Below are 14,992 nucleotides of genomic sequence, written 5' to 3' on the forward strand. Positions count from 1 at the left end.
GGCGTACTTCTCCTTTAGCTCTGCCTTGCGTTGAGCCTCACTGCAGGTGTGCACAGGTGTGTCAAGAGGAGCGTCATGAAAAGTGCGAAGGTACCAGTGAATGCAGTGACCAGCTGAAAAGGCAAATGCGGGCGGTGCTCACGCGAGTGCAAGGTCCTGGGATCTCTGAGCAGGATTGAAGAGGCCCCCCTTTGCAGGCCCCTTCTTCTTTGAAGACTTCTCCAGCTTTGCAGCTTGTGCGGACGCAGTGAAAAGCATGCCCACTGCCAGAAGTGAAGATGTGATTGTCACCCTGTCACCAAATACACCCATCATCGTTTGCACGGTTGATACTACATTATGGCAAGATCACGCATTTCACGGATGTGCTCAGGAGTACCTTCTGGTAAATTCAACTTGGGCCCCTTCTGGCCTCTCCTGCAGCACAGTCCCCATTATTTGTCAGAACTGGAAAATATAAACATCCGTCGATTGAGAAGGGAACTGCTATTGGAATTCCCAACAAACCAGTGCAGGTTGCTCTGGCAATGCCCTTTCGAAGGCTGAGTCAGCAAGTTCATGGATCCTCAATTGGGACTGCCAGTCAACGTAAAATTGACATAGCCGATAAAATTACCACCTTCGTGGCTGCCATTGCCCTGACTACGAGTCTGGACCTTGTCCTGTGACCCTTCCCAGGCCCACATGCCGGGGTGAAAGGAGCATTCACAGAATTTGCACTCGATTGCATCATGTTGGAGGACGCACAGCTTTGGAAATTGGTATAAAATGCCAGAATGTCGGATAATGCAATGGTTGAAAGCTGCAATGGCATCGTCAACCGAAGTCCCATCGGATTCCTGGTGAAACCTATGAATTATGTGACCTCGAGGGATTTCGAAAGGGATGTGAGGAGATAGAGCAGGGGAAACCTAAAAAGGCCACCGACTCTTGCCAGCACCAATTCATTTGCACTTTTCACCAAGATCATCAGCGTTGCCAAAGGATTTACTTCGGTCAAATTCTCTTGCGAGGCTGGGTCAAATTGCAGAAAATTCAGCAAGTTGTTGATTGCACCCGTAGCCAACAGGAAGCTCTGCCTGCTGTGGGAGCGCGCCTCGAGCTGATCGGGGCCGGCGGTGCGATATGGACAGCATTTCGGCCGCTCACATGAATAGCAGAAGCCCGTTGGGTCTGTCGAGCAGGCAATTGCAGCCGCTGCTGCTCCCCGCACACAGGAAGCCAGTCTCTCAGGCCTCCTGGGACCGGCTCACCAGCCGGAGATATCTGCGAGGAGACAGCCGTTGTGAGGCGCTGCACCTGCCACAGGTGCGCTACAGAAATCTCATTTTCCCTCTGTCATGCGCTTGCCGATCGCGGACGCAAACCTTTGCAGCGCAGGGTATCTGTCTGAAAACCACGCAGCGCCTTCTTCAGACCTTCCATCGAAGTTGTCCAAATTTTGTTCCTGTTTCGTGTGCATTAAGGTGTATGGACGATTCGATTTTAATATAATCTCTTATTACAGGATTGGTTGGAGAGAGTAGGGGAGGAGGACTGGTCGTTTGGTCAACAGAAACTGGTTCAGGCCAAAAGCCAATCAAAGGGGCTTTCCGCCCACCTCCTGAACGCCGCCTTCAAGGCTCTCTACCTCGGCTTGGTGAGAACCTTGCTCTGTGATATGCACGGTTCTTTCCTTCTTCAGGCCCTCGAAACTGCTGAAGCATCAAGGCGCTCCTGCTTTTCAATTTTGACTCTGTCACCAAGTTCTCAACGTTGGATGCAATGGAGCGTACAGCGAATATTCACTATGCATCGACAACAAAAAGTCGGTGTGTCAACCTCATAGGATGAAGACCTTCTCAGCTTCCTGGGACAGTGGTTGACATGTGACATGTCTGCGCAGAGGCTGACACACCTCGCCGTACAAATGGCGCACCACATCGTTGCAGACATCAGGCGAGCTCTCTGGTGGCAGGAGCGCACAGTGCGGGCTCGAGCCGAGGTAGCAGCACGGAAGCGCCAGGCAGAGCAACAGCGGCTTCAGTCTTTGCGAAGGTGCGCAGCTTCACTGCAACACTGGGACTCATTATATGGATCTGTGTACTTCATGTTTGCCTGAAGTGAGCCTTGCAGCAACCGCTGATAATTCAAATGTGCAGCCGCACAGCTTAGAAAGTGCAAGTTTTCTGACTCCGTGCCTCCATGAATTTGTAGGGATCAGGAGAACAGCATGCGGCAGGCAGTGTATGATGCGCAGTTCAGCCGCGTGATGCAGACAATGGATGACCCCAGCATCCCCCTAGAGCAGAAGTGGCCGGCCATTGCAGAACAGTGCAGCAGGAAAGAGGAGTTCAGGTGAGGCCGTACATTTTCCTCAACCTGACAAAATGCAGAGCTGTGCCAAGCTGGTTAAGGATGATTGTGCATTTGCCCTTTCATGCAATGCATGACCTGCAGATTACAAGCTTATACAAGCCTCAACAATATGTGCACTTTGTGATTTTCAGGCTCTGACGATGGTTCTCTTTGCAGGAATGGGCTGTCCCAGCTGTTCAAGCTGGCTGAGGAATCTTCCGAGGTCATGCAGTCTGCCACCAAGAACCCAGCAGCCTTCTGGAAGAGCGAGCACACAATGAGTGTCATCGCTCAGGAGGAGGCTCTCAAGCGCCAACTCTACCTGCAGATGCTGCATGGCGCTGGCATCTGAAATTTGCTGCAGTTGCTTGGCGCCCCTCGTCAAGGGTTCATACAGTCAGATCTGCGCGCAGAATTGCGCTCTGCTGCTGCTTCCGCAACTTTGATTCGCAGCTTTCGTCCTCGAATTTGATGTGAGCGCGCCAGATTAGCGTGCCTTTGTTGGGATATATATTGATGTGCTGCAGCTGGGCTGCAAAAGCCAGACATTGCTCGAGGGAGGAGCAGGGGTTGAGAGATGCCCCCTCCTTGCTGGAGCTCAAGAACACTTATTTGCGGTGTAAGCTTTGCTCTTGATTGCTTCCTTTGTGCGGGGCAAATTCAAATCTTGTGTAGCTACAGTATCTCCAAGATGGCTGACCATCAGGAGCATTGGAACAAAACGGAACCAGCATTGCTGAAAGCCTATGCTGACGCTGCAAGAGCGATCGCATGAGAGCTAAAATGAAGCGTGAGTGCTTTCTAGGTAGGTAGTGACTGAGGTAGCTGATAGCGATGTGAGAATGCTGTACTATCAGACGAGAGCTTCGATTAGGCAGATTTAGGTCTAGCTAGGTATGGAGCGCCAATTGCGTGTGATAGTGCAGAGAATGCTTTGCGAGACTGTATCAACATGATACAGTGTGATGCGCCCACAACTTGACGGAAGATGAAATCGAACTGATGCTTTTCACATGCCCCAAAGAGGAGCTGAGACTAATGTGTAATCAATTTATTGGACAATCCCAAAGTACAGTATGGGACATCATTCAATTACGTACTATAATTATTTATCTATATTTTTCAACGGCGCTGCAGCAGGGCTGTCAGCAATTTCTGTGTCATAGTTCCCAAGAAAACAAGTACAACACCCTCACAGCAATCCCATGCATGTGTGCCCAGAGTATGTCCTTGCTCTTTACTTGAACTCAATACTCATTTGCAGTACCCCACATAGGTTCCTCAGTATGATCATAGAAATGGTGAATAGTGCTGCATTCACACTTTTCACCCACCACAAGAAAACAACGCTCACAGTGCACAATATTGCAATTATTGGTGGTTCTGGGACCGTCAGCAAATAAAGACTCGTACAGGTGCAGACCGCAATCAAGGGAATGGCATTTCAAGGACGTCCTTCAACTTGGATTTCAAGCTGTTCATTTCTTCTGCCACCTGCCACTCACTCCGGTACCGCCATCCGCTGCGAAATTGCTGCACCAGCGTTGTGTTGCCCGCCAGAATGTCTCGCACTGTGCTGCACAGCTGGCACTGCATGCTTGGCTTCCTGGTGCCTTCCACCTGTCCACAAATCCCAGCAAGTGCTCATTCATGACCTGCTCGTATACCCACCTGCTGGATAAGTTACCCTCACATGCCGGGCCCCGGCTGGCGGGAGGCGATACACATATTGAACACAATGCCCACGATGACTGAGTCTTGCTTAGATCTGGCAAGTCCGTGAAGGGGTAGGATATGTGGCAGCCTTCACTTGCACCCTGACTGCAAATAAACCTTGCCTCTGGCAGTAAAGTCGTGCAATGTAAACAATGATATGCCAGAGGGCAGCAGTGGAAGAATGTCTGTAATAGAAACCTGTGCCTGGAATGCTGGGCTGAGCTCGCTCAAGGGCTTTTTGCGCCAGGCCACTTTACTCTCCCACACCGCCTTGTCTCCTGACACCCGCAGTATCTCCTTGCGGAGCGCTGCAGTCGATCCAAACTTCCTGCCGACATCAATCGCATTTCAGAGGCAAGTTTGCAAAGGTGCCAAAATTCAATTCAAGGGTGTCCTTTCAGTGGAGCTTGTGATTGAGATCACCCACCACACTGTACTCAAAATAGGAGAGCAGAGATGTGGGGGCTTGCCTGTAGTCAATAATAGCGTCTGGATCAGGTAACAAATTTGCAATGTTAGGTGCCCCAAGGTACAGGGGTACACAGCCGGCCACAAAGGCGTCATACAGTTTCTCGGTCACATAATCCATTGCAATGCTGTTCTCCTGCAGCAAAGCAGGGCGTCACTGTCACTGTCGCTTTCAGAGCTAATGCTAGTATTGGCGCTGCCATGCAAATGGTTCCAAGTCGAAAAGCTTTCCGGATCGGAGCCTGCCGTTGATGCCGCACAATGTCTGAGATGACAGCTTTGCCGATGCAGCAAGTGGATGTGAAGCTATTTGCTGGGCTTACCATGACAATGCAAACTTTGTGGCGGCGATAGATGTCAATCTTGCTCTCCTTGGTGCCGCTAGTCCCCTCAGTGTTCAGACAACTGCCGATAACACACATATCTCATGCAAAAGCAAGTCTTTTCTGGGTCCAATGTCTACAGCATTTAAAGCGCATTGTCAAGGGCAAACACAACAGCCCAAGCTTGCTGCTTGCCCAAGTGTCACATTTGTTGCCGCAGAGCTGTGAGATCAGCATGCACTCTCACTTGCTATACGATCTGATATTAAGGTCACGATACAACTGTCAGTGCAATGCAGCATTCTTTGGCATTCTTTTGGCATGCACACTCATTCGCCATGCGATCTCATGCAAAGGTCACGATACAAGTTTTGCTGCGCTGCACTATTTCGGGCATACTTTTGCATGCACTCTTACCTGCCGTACGATCTGATCTTGAGGTCACGATACTCCATCAGGCGGCGCACACGCGCATCGCGGCCGCTGACAGTCTTGCAGTTGCTCTGCACATATGCCGGCGAGTCTGAGCGCTCCTCAAACGGCGTCACAGGATCCTCAGTCCAGATCTCCACTTGATCTCCCCTCAGGTAGCTCAGCGGCAGCTGGGACTGCGAGTATAAATCACACACAAATCATCGAATCTTACTCAACCACTTGAGAGGCTTCCAGTTCTGGGCATGCTCCATTATGATCAAGTCATGAGCCGGCTCTGTAAACACGCTCAAACACTCAATTGTCTGCAATGGCTGTTTTGCCCGAGCCACGCCTGTCTTTCAAGCATCCCTGCTACGGAATGCAGGCTGCACTGGGGTGCCTCACCTAGAGCTCAACTAGGTACTGACGGCTGAAGGACTACAACTCTGCCTTGTGATGGATGTGGGGATTCAGACCTCTTGCCGGTAGCTCATTTCCAAATCAAACTGGTCCATGAAGACGGGGTCATCGAAGCAGGGGTAGTTGGTGGATGCTTCCATGGTCATCATGACTGCCAGCTGTCTGCTGCTCGACTTAACAACGCGCACTTGCCTGTAGTTCTTCGCCATACAGAGGTTCGGGCCATGATAAAAGAGCGCATCTGCATTGCATGGATCCACATCACAACTTGCATGACGTCAAGTTGATGCTAAATAATGGACTCTCGGCCCAGCAGTGGACAATGTTGCATTGCCAAGCTGAATCAGTCAGCAAATCCAGTTTGAATGGGAAGTGGATGTCAGTGCAAGCCAAAATGCGAGTCAAACTTTTGCTGATACCTGATTGGGCATGCAACGCGGGGTTCCTCTTGGGCACAACATATTCACAGCCCAAAGGTTGGCCCCGCCACTCGCAGCCAGATATGTTGCCCTTGAAGCCGCCCACAAACTGGTGGGGTGTCATGACTGAAACAAGGACTTTCTTTGGAGCCTCCTGCGCAGCAGTACAACTTGAGAACCTCAGAGGACCTAGGCAATTTTATGTCTTAGTACCTGATCTCAGATTTGACTCAACTGTCAGGACATGTTCACACACAAAAAACATCATGGTGCAACCATAATTGATCGCCCTGGAAAGCAACCTTGCTCCTGGTGCCATGGTGACCAAGCCATACCCCAGTCTTCTGGACAGACAAGCCTTTCCTGGAGAGGCCTTGAGACTCCCTTGATGCTGTGTGCCACCCAACGTTATAATCCTACACCAGCAAATTCAGCCATATGTCTGCCTTCCAGACTTTGCTGTTGCCAAGAGGATGGAATAAGCATTATTCCTGCCACAAACAACGAGAAACATACCTTTCTCGTGCCAGTCACCCTCAGAAAGGCCTCGCAAATCAGGAATGTGAGAACGGGAATAACCAGCAGAAGGATGCTCCCAGTAATCCAGTATCGGCCCTGATGTGAGCACGCAACTTTTTTGATCGTCAGGGTCGTCACGAAAACAGAGGTTAACCCCGAAGGTGACATTCCTGTCCGTAAGAGCTTCATGGCCAGATGATGTATAATAGGAGCTCTCGCCATTACTTACCGGTCTATATCCTCCCTTTCTTGCTTTCTTCGAATCAGATCCAGGAGCTTGTGCTGTCTTCGTCACGCCATCACGAGGAGGCGGTAGATTGAAGGGTCTCATCAATCATGAGACCGTGGCAGTGGCAGGTCACTGATTGCTCTGATGCAACATTGATTGGGCAGCACTGTCTTTATGACGTGCAGTAATTAAACGCATGCTTACAAGCGTTTTCCTCGATCATGGATCAAGAGATCTCCACTGGGGAGCCTCTGTCGTAGAACGGATTTGAATGACGAAATTAGTCAGCTTTGGCTGCCCTTGTTGGGCACGATGAAACACTCCTGCCCAGGAAGCACTACTGAATCAGTAGTACTGATCAAGCTCACAGCCTTAATTTACCTAGGTGTCATGTACTATGTGCCTAATCCTAATTTTTATATTTAAAAAACACACATGCGCGAGCTCGAGCAAATTCTGAATCAGCTGATATCAGCTAGCTTCGAAGCTGGCCATGGCTGGGTCTTGCTGTGCAGGGGCATACTGCAGTCAACGTCAGGCTGGTGACTAATCTCTACATTCATATCAGTACTATCAGTCACAGACATATGTTAGTACATCACAGTCACAGACGTACATGGTACACATGAGCATGAACGTGACTGCCTCAACAGATGATTCAATTGCAAAATTCAAGTATGCTAGCAGAGGCTCGTCAGAGGCCGCACAGCACTTCAACAAATGCAATCCGCGAGTAAGTAATTTCTGCTCTACACTATTTATTGATGGGTAGGGCAACATGTTCCCGTCCTATACTGATGATTAGCAGTGCGTATTCATGTACTGGCAGCTGGCAAGAGACACTCAGAGCTGTAGCTTATCGTCATCATGAATACCCAAAGAAGTTTGACAGCAGGAACTGTCGCGACTCCAGGCTCCTCGCCTCCTCGCTGCGATACTCCCAGCTGTCTCGGAATTGGTCAGCCAGGGATGTGTTGCCTGCACGGTGGTCTGCCAACATGCCGCACAGCTGACACTGCACGCTCGGCTGTGCCAGTGCCAGTACCTACGCATGACAAACCCCTTCAACACCCCCTTAAGAAACACCCTCGAGGTAGCCCTTTCTCCTACATCCGCGCTCGCGCTGCCTTGCATGTCTTTCTTTATATGTTGGATTCAAAAGTATCTTCGACCTGAGCATGACACTCAAAAAGGGTGCCACCAGGGCTGCCTTGGGGATTATGATATCTGCAATCTATAGCTCAAAGGATAGAATGCATGTTGCACGCATGATGGGGAATTGTCAGCCTGCTGCCAGGTGGGCATGGGCAGGAAAAGTGCTCACAGACTTCACTTCCAGACTGGAGAACACGTCTATATTCTGCCCAACGCGGGGAGGTGCTCCCCAGAATGTGGGGCGCCACGAAATTGCCTGCCCAAATCGAATAACAGAGATACAGAGACGAGGGAGTTGACACCACAGCAAAGTGACATGCAGATGAAGAGTCACAATAGATCTGAGAGAATAACTTGTACATCTGGACCATGTTTAATTTGAGGGTGATCAAGTACCTGGGCCTGGAATGCTGGGCTGAGCTGTCCCAGCCGCTGCTTGCGCCAGGCCACCTTGCTCTCCCACACCGCCTTGTCCCCTGACACCCTCAGAATCTCTTTTCGCAGCGCCGCAGTCGACCCAAATGCCCTGTGATCCACCCCATGATGGTGTATCAGAGTATTGCCAGTATCAACGCCCTCTCCCGATCTATAACAGAGGATTGCCAAAAAAACGCTCTCTCCCACTCGATAGGCGTTAAAAACGGTCGCGCTGCAAGTCTGACATGAGTTCTTCAGGCTGATGACTGTCAGAGGTCTCAGGAAATTAACTCAGAAATTATCAAATCTCAGAAATGAAATAAGACAGATTGGCTGGCGCGCCTGTAGTCAATGATAGAGTCAGGGTCAGGCAGAAGGTCTTCAATGTTGGGCGCTCCATAATACACGGGCACACAGCCGGCCACAAATGCGTCATACAGCTTCTCTGTCACATAATCCGTCGCTATACTATTCTCCTGCATTGTGTCACCATACATTCATTGAGCAAGACTGACACACACTCAGATCTGGAGGTCACAACGGGTGGCAAATGAGGTGCTTTGGTAAGACATGAATATGGTGGGGAGTCCAGCATCACCATGACTAAGCAGATCTTGTGGCGGCGGTAGATGTCAACTTTGTCCTCTGTTGTGCCATTCACCTTACCCTCTGTATTCAAACACCTGCGCACAAACATCTGAACGTTGCAGACAGCAAGAAACTACCACAGAGCCAGCCTGCAGGGACTGTAATGGCATTCCAGGGAGTTCCATTGGTGTGTCCAGTGTTGCAGGTGCGGGACAGACTTCACCTGCCAAAAGACATGATGTTGAGTTCAGGGAACGTCATCAGGTAGCGCACAATGCTGTCACGTTTGGTCTGAGGCTTGCAGTTGCTCTGCACATAGACTGGTGAGTCCGACCGCTGCTCAAAGGGCACCAATGCATCATGCCTCCAGCCGTCTATCTGATCCTTCCTCAAGTAGCTGATCGGCAACTGGGCCTGCCCATAATCCACCCATCGCCGTTACAAAGGGATTGTTGATCAAAACGAAAGCAGGGCACGAGTCTCTAATGTGTTTGCTTGTCAGGTGTGCGAGTATGGACATGAGTCCCAAAGAGCGCGCACCTCTCGCCTGTATGAGATCTCCAGATCAAACGGTTGCATGAAGACAGGGTCGTCAAAGCAGGGGTAGTAAGCAGCTGACTCCATGGTCATCAGCACTGCCAGCTGTCGCCTGGTCGACTTGACCACCCGAGTCCCATTCTTGTGGTACTCAAGGCACAAATTCGGGCCATGATAGAATACAGCTTCTGCAGTGCACAAGGCAATCCAGATGGAGCTCAGGAACACCAAGAGGTAAAGGTTGTGCCACTCTCGCATGAAGGCAAATACTTTGCAAGGAATCAGGATCAAGGCGAGGGAGTCTTACCTGACCGCATGTGCAGGTAAGGGTCATTTCTGGGGACCACATAATGGCAGCCCAGTGGCTGTCCCCGCCACTTGCATCCAGGAATGCTGCCATTGAACCCGCTGACAAATTGCTGTGGGGTCATGACGGAAATAGTGATGGCTTTAGTGGCATTTTCCTGAGCACAAAAGTCCTCTTCAGAATGACAAAGCTCATCATAGTCATAACCAGGAGAGCGCCACAAAGCGAAAGAGCACTTTTGAGGCTGCTTTCCAGCAAGCGGAACATGGCCCGGCTCACCGCTGGTGCCACGCCCTCTTCCACATCATCATCTTCGATGATGTCTGGGTAATCAAGTTCTCCTTTTGCAGAATCCCGAGGGATGTAAGCGGGCACTTCCCTTAAACCATTTGCATTGAGGGATATCCTCAAGGACAGATGGGGTCCAAGGACTGCCTCCTGTCCCAGCAAGAGATGTTTGGGAGATCTCAGGACTCAATTGTACATTTAAAACTATTTATGCTGGGACATGGGAAATCTGGTAGAGACGCACCTTCCTCAAACCACTTGATTGCAGGAAGATCTCGCAAGTCAGAAATGTAAATGTGGGTACGAAGAAGAGAATAATAGCTCCGATGGTCCATCTTGCCTGCTTCAAAGGAGTAATGAATACTGGGCCACTGGAATGGGTGATGTGCAAAGTCCAGGAGTCGTCTGGCAGCTTGACTTACCGCATAGGATTTCCGCTTCCTAAGTATCTTTGATGGAGTTGAGTGCGTTCCCCGACTTTCAGCGCATCCTGGTGGAGGCACACTGAAGGGTATCATTCAGTCACGAGATTGTTGATCATCTCTTATGTGCTGCAAGTGCGATCTACTCTCCATCTAGGATCAAGGCATAGTGTGGCCAATATCCTCCGCCTCGCATTTGGGGGCCCAAATGCCAAAACACGCAGGATTTCCTGTCTGCACGTCCTTTTGAACTGTCCTCGAAGACCAACGCCGGCGTATTGATCCAAACTTCCACAAGTCCAAGAATAGAGCTTCTCTGCAATTCCCGGTAGTAAACTCTCCTACCTGAGCAATGAGCAATATATTTTGCTTTGCACTCATGCTGTAGAGGCTTTTCATCATCCTCAAGAAGGCCTGCAGCTGATCGTCTTGATCATCAAGAGTTGTGCAGATGGGTGATACGGGGGCTAGAACAAAGTTAAGCGCAAAATTATTGATCAGTCTTATAAGAATGTGCTTTTATCTCAATGGCAGCTCAATTTGATTCGGGGATGCTAACAATTTTAATACTGCAGTCATGTTGCACTTATTGCGTTGCTATATCATAGATAGGGTGATGCAGAATTGCTGATACAGATGTAATTTCTCGTCATCTCCTCTGACAATGAAAGCACTTGACATCTTCGGGATTTTGAAAGGCAAGACTGGTTCAAGGTTGTCAGATGATACTCAGGGAAAGCACAAGGTTGACGATGCTCGATCAAGGTACTTCACGGCTCCACATGTTGCAATTTTCTTTTTTATTGAAAATATTAAACACCCCATTTCATTAATCATTGATTGCAGGTCCCAGCTCCTTCTGTTGCTCTTCTGTGGTATGATGGCAGTGGGCTTTATTACAGCTCAGTATATCTACATCTGGGTCCAGAACTTCGATGAAGATATCCAAACAAACAAGGTGATCTTCAGCTGCCCTGTGCAATATTTGTACCTCAACTTTGCCCCCATAATCTGCCTACAATGCCACACTCATGCTTTCTTGCTTGCAGACTCAAGGTGGCGCTGCATCAGTGAATACTGACCTGCAAAGTGTTCTCATGAGGGTGGCGCCTCCAGTCAGAGGCAGGCCAAATGAGGTCTTGATCGCTATTAGCAACTTCAACCTTGTTCCTTATGGCCAGCTCCCTCTCTGGCTGAAGGTGTGCTCTCAGTCCATCCACTGCTGCAATTTGCTCTTGCCTTGCTCACCTTTCAAATGGCTTTGGACTCAGACTTGACATGTGCTAATTGTTGTGCTGCAGACGGTGAAGGAAGCTGGAGTGAAGAACTACCTCGTGGTGGCAATAGATACAAAGTTGCGAGATCACCTCTCGAATGAGGGAAGCAATGTATATTACAGGGACGTGAAGGTAAGAAGGCCCCTGGGGATACAATTGTCTGCGTCAGGTTGCATTGCCAAAAAAAACATCAGACGTGCATGCGAAGCCCTTGCTTGCTCTTCATTTGCCTGGCAAAAGGTGGCAGACACAACGGGTGTGACCTGTGAGAAACAGGTGGACAAGGCTCAGGAAGGAACAGGGGATAATCATGCCATCTCAGCATTAAAATTCAAGATCATCCAGGAATTTCTAGAGCTGGGCTGGAATGTGCTGCTTTCCGATGTGGACATCATCGTAGTGCAGGTGCCATATGTACACTTCTTCCTGTTGAGTGGGCAATTGGGCAGTGGTTTTTTCCACTGCCCAATTGCGCACTCAATTAATCTGGTAATGGTGCCACAGGAGACTGACAAGGCCTTTGTGTGTCATGTCAGGATCCCTTTCAGCACCTCCACAGAGACCATGACATTGAGGGAATGTCTGATGGGTGCGCTCATACTCCTGAAGGAGCTATGATCTTTCAGTCAAGCTCTGTGCATCCTTTGAAGACCTGCAGAGAAATACATTAAGGCAGCTGATCTGCTAGAGAGACTATCCGTGGGCCTGGCAAACCAAAATTTGGGTGTGTCTGGTGTCCTGACATCTCTTGATCCGCCAGGTTTGACGATGCCACAGCGTACGGCAACATAAATGGCCTAGACGACCCAGCAATGGGCTGGAGCCGTTATGCCCAGGTGCTTAAACCGATACTTCTATGTGGATGTATTTCCCTAAGTCGCATCTTTTGACGGCTGCCCTAATCTTTAGCTGGAATGCCATGCAGGGGACAACGCACCTCAATATGAACTCAGGGCTCTTCTACATCCAAGCAAATGTGAGGACTGTAGATCTGATGAAGCGTGTTGCAGCTCGTCTTGCCAAAGAGAAGGCTTGGGATCAGGTGCGCTTGCTGTAGCCAGTTATATTAGTCAAAATACCAATGCAAGCCGACATGGTTGATGTCACTTTCCACTGCTTCTCTGCTTCTATACTGAGCACCACTCGTCCCTTGCAGTCGGTGTTCAACGAGGAGATATTCTTCCTGTCACATGGCGATTACAAGAACCCGGGGGTCACAGTTCGTGTGATGGACATCTACCTCTTCATGAATTCCAAGGTAACCCAACCACTGTTGCCTTGCACTCCTGTGTAGAAGACCAAGTTGTAGAGTCACCTCTACCTTGCTTGTGCTATTGTACAAATGACAACAGATTGTTTCTGTGCTGCAGGTTCTTTTTAGGACGGTCCGCCACCAGCAGCCGTCGCAGCAAGTAAGGCCGGTCATGGTGCACATCAATTACCATCCAGACAAGCTTGAAAGAGCAAAGGCCGCAGCCAGATACTTCATTTTGGGGGACAAATCTGCCTTGAAAGAGTTTCCCGGAGGCTCTGAACCAGGCTCTTGATGTCCGGTCCCAGCAGCATGAGTGATTCTGGTCTGTAGAATGATCATGAGCTCATGTCTCCAATATGCATGCGTTACATCGCTAGCTAAAACCCACAGCCACATTAATATTGAATGCCAATGCAGATGCAACAAGCAGCAGGGTCTTTCCCATAAGGAAAATACAGGCGGCATCCTGGACACAAATATTCCCGGTATAGACAGATCTGACACAACACCTGAACACACTGGTCAAATTGAAATTTGAAAAAATAAAAATAAAAGAGAATTATGCAAAGAATTGGACCCAGCGCTTCAAGCAGCTGGAGCGGCCTCGGGCGCGGCGGACTATTCCCGGTCCTTTGATTGCGACGGCTTGCATGCAAGTAAACGTGACTGTGTTGATGATGTCATTCACTGTGCAGCCGCGGCCGCGGGACAGGTCGTTGACCGGCCGCGATAGGCCCTACATATATATATGGGTCCGATATGTCGCAATGGCGACCGTGCTTGCTGAACCGCCTGGTCTACTCCACAGGTGATAGATTCTTCCACAGGATGGGTACTACCCATGGGTAGGAGCCTTCAAGGTGGTGGTTGGTCAAAAGATCCACCCCACGAGCATGGGCCGGCCCAACAGAGGATCTTTCAATGATCATCCGATGAGTCATTGTCTTTCCCAGCACACGATTTTGATACTACTGTAAGTACTTATAATGCTCATACTGTAATGCTTGTATCGTGACGTTGCTCAGATCAGAATTTGCATTCGTGGATGGAGGTCTAATGCCAGGTGTACAGTCCAATTTCGAGTGGCTCATGTTAGAGATGTTGAGGGGTAAGTTGAGGGTGAGGTGATCCCGTTCAAGGTCTGAGCGGCGGTTGGCGCCGGGGGATCCCTCTCGGATCCGGTCACTTTGTTTGTTGCCTGCATCCTTGGCAAGGATTCCTTGCTCGCACAAGATTCATTGTTCGCGTCCCGAGGAGCCTACGAGGGGCACAAGGGACGGCCACTTCAGAAGTTACTGAGCTGTGAGGCGACATTCGGCAGCTCAGTGCAGGTGATTGCTGCCGCAAAGTAGGGTTGGGAAGTCGTAGGCCGGGCCCACCTAGTTACGTTTCTGGTTAGAGACATGGAAGGAATGGGGATCCAAGAATTTTTCAGGCGTGCAACGGGATTATATCGACAGTCCGGGGCGCCGCTATGTTTGCTATCGAGGAGCGGGGGACAGATGTGCATATGTGTCTATGACGCCCAAAAGTTGTTGGGTATTGGATTGGATTCGCAACCAAGAGTCAGCAGAGCCGAAGTTGACAGAGCAATCATCTGAGTAAAGTGGGCCAGCGCAGTGGAAGATTGTTTCGGAAAAGTTCTTCCCCTTCGAGGGGAAAATCATGCTACTTTTACTATTTTGTTAGCGCCTTGGCCAATTCTGCTAGCTTGCCAGCATTTCGTAATGTGGCCATAAGCAAAAAAGCTAGAATCTTGGCAGCTTAGATCTGGGAGAAGGACACGACTCGAGGACACAGTACCACACGTGTGGCCGAGCTCCAACATCCTTGGTTTGGCAGAATCGCCGAAGTGAATGGCCCACTTCGAAAGATTAGAGTGAAGATTAAAGTTTGTGTAT

At 49.7% G+C, this 14,992-nt stretch overlaps 4 protein-coding genes across 4 annotated transcripts; 2 read left to right on the forward strand and 2 right to left on the reverse strand.

Moving 5' to 3' along the window:
• The first annotated feature begins 961 nt into the window (after positions 1-961).
• COCSUDRAFT_67427 (hypothetical protein) lies at positions 962-3,397 on the forward strand. Its single transcript, XM_005645055.1, has 5 exons — positions 962-1,308; positions 1,508-1,639; positions 1,886-2,037; positions 2,197-2,337; positions 2,515-3,397. Exons 1-5 carry the CDS (start codon positions 1,126-1,128, stop codon positions 2,687-2,689), a joined length of 783 nt encoding a protein of 260 aa, XP_005645112.1. The 5' UTR covers positions 962-1,125; the 3' UTR covers positions 2,690-3,397.
• A 368-nt stretch (positions 3,398-3,765) lies between these two features.
• On the reverse strand, positions 3,766-5,887 carry COCSUDRAFT_57715 (hypothetical protein; the record flags this gene model as incomplete). Its single annotated transcript, XM_005645056.1, has 6 exons — positions 3,766-3,957; positions 4,252-4,381; positions 4,587-4,657; positions 4,845-4,926; positions 5,262-5,452; positions 5,735-5,887. 6 exons carry the CDS (start codon positions 5,885-5,887, stop codon positions 3,766-3,768), a joined length of 819 nt encoding a protein of 272 aa, XP_005645113.1.
• Positions 5,888-7,710: 1,823 nt separating this feature from the next.
• On the reverse strand, positions 7,711-9,973 carry COCSUDRAFT_57716 (hypothetical protein; the record flags this gene model as incomplete). The annotated part of the gene is made up of 7 exons (XM_005645057.1): positions 7,711-7,890; positions 8,397-8,526; positions 8,823-8,893; positions 9,016-9,100; positions 9,229-9,419; positions 9,546-9,730; positions 9,850-9,973. The coding sequence occupies 7 exons, from the start codon at positions 9,971-9,973 to the stop codon at positions 7,711-7,713; spliced, it is 966 nt and encodes a 321-aa protein (XP_005645114.1).
• A 1,466-nt stretch (positions 9,974-11,439) lies between these two features.
• On the forward strand, positions 11,440-13,383 carry COCSUDRAFT_37807 (hypothetical protein; the record flags this gene model as incomplete). Its single annotated transcript, XM_005645058.1, has 8 exons — positions 11,440-11,517; positions 11,861-11,968; positions 12,113-12,241; positions 12,373-12,425; positions 12,597-12,672; positions 12,762-12,878; positions 12,993-13,094; positions 13,207-13,383. The coding sequence occupies 8 exons, from the start codon at positions 11,440-11,442 to the stop codon at positions 13,381-13,383; spliced, it is 840 nt and encodes a 279-aa protein (XP_005645115.1).
• Between the last annotated feature and the right edge of the window lie 1,609 nt (positions 13,384-14,992).

Source organism: Coccomyxa subellipsoidea (genome assembly GCF_000258705.1).
Source record: "Coccomyxa subellipsoidea C-169, whole genome shotgun sequence".
In the NCBI taxonomy this organism is placed as follows: domain Eukaryota; kingdom Viridiplantae; phylum Chlorophyta; class Trebouxiophyceae; family Coccomyxaceae; genus Coccomyxa; species Coccomyxa subellipsoidea.

Coding starts and splice junctions, on each gene's coding strand:
- COCSUDRAFT_67427 (XM_005645055.1), top strand. CDS start 1,126: ATGGACAGCATTTCGGCCGCTCACATGAATAGCAGAAGCCCGTTGGGT. Junction 1,309..1,507: donor AGGCGCTGCACCTGCCACAG/GTGCGCTACAGA, acceptor CTCTTATTACAG/GATTGGTTGGAGAGAGTAGG. Junction 2,038..2,196: donor CGGCTTCAGTCTTTGCGAAG/GTGCGCAGCTTC, acceptor ATGAATTTGTAG/GGATCAGGAGAACAGCATGC.